The sequence below is a fragment of the Galeopterus variegatus genome, unplaced genomic scaffold, assembly GCF_000696425.1.
Source record: "Galeopterus variegatus unplaced genomic scaffold, G_variegatus-3.0.2 Scaffold1221, whole genome shotgun sequence".
NCBI lineage: Eukaryota > Metazoa > Chordata > Mammalia > Dermoptera > Cynocephalidae > Galeopterus > Galeopterus variegatus.
In genome coordinates, this window is record NW_007727332.1 from 410,394 (window position 1) to 419,340 (window position 8,947).

At 36.3% G+C, this 8,947-nt stretch overlaps 1 protein-coding gene across 1 annotated transcript in view; it reads right to left on the reverse strand.

Moving 5' to 3' along the window:
• The window catches only part of RAD17 (RAD17 homolog (S. pombe)), a 41,550-nt gene that overhangs the window by 28,326 nt on the left and 4,277 nt on the right, over window positions 1-8,947 (reverse strand). The window contains exons 2-4 of the mRNA XM_008575648.1: window positions 6,779-7,036; window positions 6,160-6,243; window positions 879-1,040 (exon numbers count right to left, since the gene is read on the reverse strand). Coding sequence (XP_008573870.1) covers window positions 879-1,040; window positions 6,160-6,243; window positions 6,779-7,036 — 504 coding nt within the window. The remainder of the gene's footprint in view (window positions 1-878; window positions 1,041-6,159; window positions 6,244-6,778; window positions 7,037-8,947) is intronic.

The following is an 8,947-nucleotide window of genomic DNA, read 5'->3' on the forward strand; positions in this document are numbered from 1 at the left end:
GAATGACTGGTTAGTAAGCTTAGGATGGGGGAAGTCCTCTGAAGTCATGTTTCAATAGAAGATTGTTTAAATAAAGACAGACTGTCAAAAGTAGTGCTATTACTTAGAAAGCAGTAAAAGTTCTAGGTGCATGAGATACTAGCAGCATAAGGATGTACAGACCAAAGATATGGTATGCACAAAGCATGTTAAATAAGAGCCCAGAAAAGAGATTTTGAGGAATACTCCACATCAACATAAAATTGACCTCTACAGAACCCCTCTCACTTTAAACTGGCCTAGGAGATATGGCTACTCCTAGTTTAGTTTTGGCTACCCCAAATTTACCTACAGTGAAGAAAAACTATAAAAGATAAAAATGATAGTGCTAGAGTATATAGACATATGTATAAAGTTATAATGTAATACATCTTTAAATTGGTACTATTATTAATTTTTAAATGTTAGTCTTATGGCTTCTTCCAAATTCCACAGTCTTTCCCTCACATTTTGAATTGATTTGACTCTATTTACTGATCTAAGCTATTTTGTTAGAAGGCAAGTTCCTTTAACACATCTTAAGGTTCGATTTACATTTAAACAAATAAAAAGATCTTATTTACACTGTCTAACCTCCTAGCCACAGCCTCAAAAAAAGAACTTAAATAATGCAAACAAAGGAACTTGTTATCTAAGAAAACAGTTACAATTAATCCTCAAAGAATCTCATTCCCTGTACTGTAGGCATGCTTCTTGTAGGCATGCTTCCCTTCCTTCTCCTGAAATTACTTCTCTCTGATACTAGGAAGTATGGGAGGAAAAATTCACTCATACAGCTTCATCTGAAAGTTCCACTAAGCACAAATCTCCCCACTATTTTTACTACCTTCACAGCAAACCTTACCATGATTAAACATCTCCTTGAAATCACCTTTTTGGAAGTCTGATAAAACTGGATTAATCCACTCTTGTACTTGAATACCATACTCCTTTGACAGTATTTTTATAGTAGCTGTCTTTCCACACCCAGGAGGACCTGTTATTAATAAAATAGATCCACCCTAAAACCAAATACAAACATTAATTAAAAACCAAAATCACTGGAATACTAGAACATTATTTTTGAGTTTTCTTTCTAAATATTACTTATTACTTCTACAAATATTTATTGAATGTCCAGTATAAGCAGACTAAATTTCACAAAAATGCTATCTGGAAAAAACCAGCTTTAAATAAAATGAAAGAATCTTATTTCCTGAGCCCCCCTTCTGCTAATTCCTTAATTTTTGTACTATGTCCCTCTCAAGGACTACTTAGTAGCCAAATTAAAACAACTAACCTTTGGCTAAATTAATTAGATGAATTCTAAAATGAAGACTTTTAGAGGTTCCCTGAACTCATAAAATTCAATTAATACAGATCTCTCATTGTATAATATAATTTAATATATGAGTATAAGGGGTCTTCAAAAAGTTCATGGAAAAGGCATAAATGAAAAACTACTGCATGAAATTCAAAAATTTTTTGAACCAAAATAAACTCATATTAACTTGTTATAACATGTCTGAACAAGATCTAGTTTGAGGCACTAAGAAGGATAAGACATCAGTTTGCAAAGAGACCCTATCAGAGCAACATGAATTCTGCTAAAATTGAAGAACAAATATTAAATTTATGCTGAAGCTTGGGTGGAAGAATGGTGAAATCACTGATGCTTAATGAAAGTTTCTGGGGACAATACCCCAAAGTAATCAGCAGTTTACAAATAGATAACTCCTTTTAAGTAGGAACAAGAGGATGCTGAAGATGAAGTCTGGCAGACCACCCACATCAATTTTTGAGGAAAAATTAATCTTGTTTGTGCCCTAATTGAAAAGGACCAATGATTAACAGCAGGAATAACAGCCAACACCACAGACATCTCAACTGGCTCAGCTTACACAATTCTGATTGAACAATTAAAATTGAGCAAACATGGGCTGGCCAGTTAGCTCACTTGGTTAGAGTGTGGTGCTGATAACACCAAGGCCCAGGGTTCAATCCCTGTACTGGCCAGCTGCCAAAAAATAAAAAATAAAGTTGAGCAAACTTTCTGCTCGATGGGTGCCAAAACTGTTGTGCCCACATCAGCTGTAGACAAGAACAGAGCTTTCAATGGCAATTTTAAACAAGTGGGATCAAGATCATGACAGGTTTCTTCAAAGAACTGAAACAGATGAAACATGGCTTTACCAACACGATCCTGAAGATAAAACATAATCAAAGCAATGGCTACCAAGAAGTAGAAGTGGTCCAGTGAAAGCAAAAGCAGACCGGTCAAGAGTAAAGGTCATGGCAACAGTTCTTTTGGATGCTCAAAGCATTTTGTTGTTGACTTTCTGGAGGGTCAAAGAATGATAACATTTGCTTATTATGAGAGTGTTTTGAGAAAGTTAGCCAAAGCTTTAGCAGAAAAACGCCCAGGAGGACCTGTTATTAAAAAGCTTCACCAGAGAGTCCTTCTGCACCACAACAATGCTCCTGCTCATTGCTGTCATCAAACAAGGGCAATTTTGCAATTGTGTCAATGAAAAATAATTTAGCATCCACCATACAGTCCTGATTTGGCTCCTTCTGATTCCTTTTTGTTTCCTAAAAAAATCTTTGTTTTCTTAAAAAATCTTTATAGAGCACCTATTTTTCCCCACTTAGTAATGTAAAGAAGCCTGCATTGACATGTTTAAATTCCTAGGATGCTCAGTTCTTTAGGGATGGACTAAATGGCTGGTATCATGGCTTAGAAAAGTGCCTGAACTTGATGAAGCTTATGTTGAGAAATAAAGTTTATATTTTTTATTTTTATCTCCTTCCTCTCAGGTGTGCTTCTATATTTTTACTTTTTAATTCTATTTTCCCACAAACTTTCTTAAGTCCCCTCATACAATATTCTTATGGGAGACCTAAGTTTGAAATTAGATTAAGAAATGTATATTAGGGATGGCCCCCTGGCTCACTTGGGAGAGTGTGGCGCTGGTAGTGCCGAGGACACGGGTTCAGATCCTATATAGGGATGGCCAGTGCACTCACTGGCTGAGTGTGGTGCAGACAACACCAGGCCAAGGTTTGCAGAAATGTATATTAAGAAACATATTTATAAGATAGGACTCTAATGAGAGACTAGAGGTTGTGGCTCCCAGTAATATTCCTTTGCACACTAGATTTTGTGAAAAAGCTAAAGCTAAAAACATATTGGGGAAGATGTCCAACATCCAATGCGGGGCTGTAATCCTTGCTCATTTGTTCACCTTTATTAACTAGTGTAGGTAAGGACCTATGTATTTGGACCTAGAAGAGAGCCAGACCCACTTTTTAAAATGGCAGTGCATGGGGCCGGCCCGGTGGCGCACTGCTACAGTGTGCCGCTTGGGAGTGAGGCGGCGCTCCCGCCGAGGGTTCAGATCCCACCTACAGACCGGTTCCCGCTCAGTGGCTGAGCGAGGGGTGGGCGCAACACCGATGGTTGCGATCCCGTTGCCGGTCCGGTCCGGGCGCGACACTGAGGGTTGCGATCCGTTGCCGGACACGAAAAAAGGAAAAAAAATAAATAAATAAAATGGCAGTGCATGAATTAACAGCATTGTTGGCCGTGAGTTCACAGTTAAAGAATCAACAATATATATTAAACAAGGTGTTTTGAAGTAGAAACACGCATATAACAAGGTTACGTATTGAGGGGCTGACAAAAATGCCGTTAACAGAGGCTTGCAGAAATCTAATCCTGGATTTTTCTTAGGAACAAAGGTTCAGTATTTGCTAGTTCAGCAACTTAACAGAACATAACTACCTCAAATAATGAGAACTGACTAAATTTCCAAGCAGATCTTTTTTTTTTTTTTTTAAAAGCAGCAGCCCGGGTTGGCCCGGTGCGCCACGGGCACGGCCCTAATTCTTACAACTAATCACTGGACTAGAATGAATGTTAAATTTTTTATGTCTGAAGTCTCAGTCTATTTGGGATCTATAAATAATTGTTAACAGTGCAACTTTTGTTCAACAAAAAGATTATACTGTGGGGACTGGTCAGTTAGCTCAGTTGGATAGAGAACCGCCTTGTAACACCAAGGTCAAGGGTTCTGTTCCCAAGCTGGCTAGCCACCAAAAAAAAAAGCATGAAAAAAAAAGATTGTACAGTATGAAGAACTGATAAAAAAAAAGAAATCCACGTGTAATTTTTTTTAAAGAAAACCTTGTTTGTTTAAAGAAAAATCTCGTATAAATTATAATTTATATTTAAATAAACCTAAAATGCTTTGTGTTAATTAAAAAAGAAAAAAAATGCCAGCAAATAATTATAAAATTAATAGAGTTTCATCATTTCACAACCTAAATAAGTGCTTCAGGCAAGGATTGAAAATGGATACTGAAGTACTTCAGGTGAGACTGGTGGGTTAGCTCAGTTGGTTAGAGCACCATCTTGTAACACCAAGGTTACGGGTTTGGTTCCCCTTGCCAGCCAGCCACCAAAAATAAATAAAGTATTTTATCTCCCCAGAGATTGTGTGACAGTTGCAAGAGGAAATTACTCTACAATGAACATTTTTGACAGATCAATTCCTTAATCTAGTTACTAAATTTAACATCAAAGATAGCAGGAGATCCTGGTCAGCAATGTCTAGACAAGGAAAAAAAAAAAAAGAGAAGCTAGCAGGAAAACCATCCATACTTTCTGATATGACACAATATAAAATATACACCATGAGGGCTGGCCTGTGGCTCACTTGGGAGAGTATGGTGCTGATAACATCTAGGCCACGGGTTCGGATCCCTATATAGGGATGGCTAGTTAGCTCACTTGGGAGAGTGTGATGCTGACAACACTAAGTCAAAGGTTAAGATCCCCTTTCCCTTCATCTTTTTTTTTTTTTTTTTAAAAAGATGACCGGTAAGGGGATCTCAACCCTTGGCTTGGTGTTGTCAGCACCACGCTCAGCTAGTGAGCAAACCGGCCATCCCTATATAGGATCCGAACCCGTGGCCTTGGTGTTATGAGCACCGCACTCTACCGAGTGAGCCACGGGCCGGCCTTTCCCTTCATCTTTAAAAAAATAAATATATAAAATAAAATAAAATATACACTATGACATATAATGTATTGTTGCAAAAATGTTCAACTTGAGTCAAATCAAGCCCTTGATTAAAAATTCCAGGTTATAGGAAATGCAGAATAAAAGAACAAATTAATCATCATCAGGAAGAAACAATCTGACAAATCCAGAATATAAGACATCTACAAGTCAATTAGCCTGGTCGCTTCAATAAATCAACATTGTGGAGAAAAAGAGAGGGTAGAGGGGCCTGATAATACATTTGAAAAGAAAAGACCTATGTGACGTAACAATCAAATGCAATGTGTAGTCCTTGATTAGATTATGGTTGGAACAAACCAGCTGCAAAACACATTTGGGGACAACTGGAGAAATGTGAATATGAACTGATCATTACATAACACTAGAACGTTACAATTAGTTTTGTTACAGAATAATGGTATGTACAGTTAATTAGGAAAGTGCTTTTTTTTAAAAAAGAGGCACACCGAAGTATCTAAAAGTCTGACTGAAATGCAATATTTATAATTTACTGAAATACTTAAGGGGGAAAATTATGGGTATATTATGGATATATAAGTAGGTTTACTATTCTTCTTTTCCTTCATGTTTGAAGAGTCTCAAAATAAAAAAAGTTTAAAAGAGAGATAAAGAAAAAGTGAATAGTATTCTACCTTGGGGTGCTGAGGGTAACTGCTGAATTAGGAAGTGAAAAAAAACCATCACCCTATAATTAGTAATGACTGTTTTAGGCTATACTTAGCATGGACACTGGTATGTAATTTGCCTGCTTGTTTCAGTGTGAAATAATCTGATGTACTAAATATACTAGTACCCTATTGGTCTCCGGTGCCTTACTGCCTTACGCTGACAACAGGACATAAAAACGAAAAAGAAGTACAAGTTACAGGGATAACTCCAAGTCTCTGAGTCTTTTAGTGAGGCTGGAAGTAGTAAGGTTAGGGAGCTTTGGTATTGGAGGTAACCTGGACTTATTTGAATAAAGTCATTATAAAAGTTTAACTTCTTATGAACCACTCTAAGTCAGACTAACATTTGATTTAAATATTTTAAAACATATTTCTTATTTAATTACCTGTTTTGGTTGCTTTTCTAAGACTTGAGCTTTTATCCAGGTTTCAACTTCTTCAATTTTCTTTTTATGCACAGCAAGATCATGCTAAGATGAAAGTTTCAAGTTTAAAATAAAACATTTTAACCCAAGGATTTTTAGTACATTAGCATATATTAACCTAAACATTTTTAATGAAAAAAATAGCAAACCAGTAACATGCTATATTGTAATAAGGGTTCTTTTGATTACACTTGAACTTTTATATTACCATGGAAAAATTATCTTCTTAAGATAATAACCACTGTATAATTTTGGGCAAGTTTTTTAAATCCAGAAATACATTTTGGGAAGGGAGTAGGGTGGGGTATCAAATTTAGTAAAATAACAATAATAAAGAGATCAATTCTAGGTTGGGGGTTAAATTAAGTCTAAAACAAAGAAACAATGGTAGAACTTCAGAATAACTGTTGAGAAAATCTGAGCCTGGGAACATAAAAAACTCTGGAAATTATTATTTTTTTCTAACATTTACACTGAAAGATTCTTGTAAGTAAAAATGTGAAAACATACATCCCTCTCCATCCCATCCCTTTCCTTTTCCAATTAAATTATGTAAACATATTTGGATGCTACTTAGTACCTGAGTTTCTGGTTTATATTTATCCACCCACGGTTCGTTTTCAGACAAATATTCTTTTGAATTTTCTAGACCACAAATCTGTTCTAAGGAAGACAGTTTTCCTCTTTTCCTAGCTGGAAATCTACTACTTCCTAATGTGGAAGGCACATTTTTTCTTCCATGAGTTGAGTTATTCACACCTAAGGATGTGGCAGTAATAGTAGAGATGCCTGTACTCTCTGAAAAATCATCAAATGATGGGTCTACCCAGTCTATTACCTGCAAAAAAATAAATCACATAAGTATTATTTCAATTTTTGCATCTATTCCCCATATGACTGAACTACTCTAGAAACAAAATGTTAATATATTTGTAACATTTAAAATAAAAATCTTACAAATTAACTCTTTAAATAAAACTGGCTGTATATGTATGAGTATTTGTTATTTTTCGTTTTTTTTTTCCTTTTTGTCTTTTTTACTGACCAGTAACAGGATCACAACCCTCGGTGTTGCACCCGCACCGCGCTCAGCCAGTGAGCGGAACCGGTCTCCACATGGGATCCGAACCCTCGGCAGGAGCACCACCGCACTCTCAAGCGGCGCACTCTCCAGTGTGCCACCGGGTCGGCCCAGTATTTGTTATTTTTCTACTTTACAATAAGTACAAATGCATACTTGTCTGCTGGACCATGATAATAATGAATGCCATATAAAGCCATAAAGAACACAAACTAAATTCTTTTTATTAATTTTAATCTTCCCAGGATAAAGAGTAGGATGATTTTTTTTATTAACTCTCTGTAGAAATGAAACATAAATATGAAAATTACCTATAAAGAAGCAAAACAAAGAAATAAAATATTATTTTAACTAAATATAGCAGTAAAAAGAGTAAAACTTCTGCCTTGGCCAGCTTAATACATTCACAAACTAAGAACAACTTCATACACCCAAATAATGCATAACAGCTTTAAGACTTTATGAATATATAGGCTAAGGATCCTAATGCCATAATTTGTAATTACGACTGGATTATATTTTTCTCCTGTGCAAGAAGCAACTGATGTTTTTATAAGTGAGGCAGGCTTTCCAGGGAGGATGAGATATGTCACTCAGAAATGCCTATGAAAAAGAGTACTGGGACAATAGAGCAGGAAAATCAGTGAGTTCTATCTCATGTTCTTCTGTTCTTTAGAAACTACTGACCTCTCACCATTTCCCTCCATCATTTCCTTTTCTTTAAAATCCTTTGTAAGTGCACATAGAGAAAGTTGCTGAATTGAGTAATTTTAACATAAATATATTTAGGGGTATTAAAAAGGTTTTTCTAATAATCAGCAATTTTAAAATGAATTTTCTGAACACTCTTAACAATATAAATCTAGAAAAATCTAACTCAGCAACACTGGCTTTTGGATTTCCTGCCTGGCTAATAAGAAAGAACCAACATTATATTTTCCTTGAAGGATACTCAGCCATAGTTGTGAGCTATTTATTAGACAATGCTCTTTCTGTGAGAAAAAAGCCCAGAAGTTGAAGCTGAAAGTAGGCTCAGAGGAGGCAATCTGGGGCTTATAAGTATTTTATGAATACTAAATCACACTTCATTCTTTAAGATAGAGGGTTAGAAATATTATCCTAAGTGGATAAAGAAAGGTAGACCACTGGGAAAAAATTTCACAGTCAAAGCTACCTGATTCATTTCCTCCTATTTAAAAGATTATCACTTGTACTATAATTTTGGCCCCTTTCCTCTACCTTTAAGAATACTTAAAAAGGGGCTGGCCAGTTAGCTCAGTTGGTCAGAGCCCAGTATCATAACACCAAGGTCAAGGGTTCAGATCCCTACACCAGCCATCCACAAAAAAATAAGTAAATAAAAGAATGCGTAAAAATACTTTGTTACGGGTCAGCCCCTGGCTCACTCAGGAGAGTGCGGTGCTGATAACACCAAGGCCCTGGGTTTGGATCCCATATAGAGATGGCTGGTTAGCTCATTGAGTGAGCATGGTGCTGACAACACCAAGTCTAGGGTTAAGATCCCCTTACCGGTCATCTTTAAAAAAAAAAAAAAAAAAAAACTTTGTTACAATAAACATTTATTTTTCCTTTTTGTCTTTTTTACTGACCGGCAACGGGATCGCAACCCTCGGTGTCGCACCTGCACCACGCTCAGCCAGTGAGCGG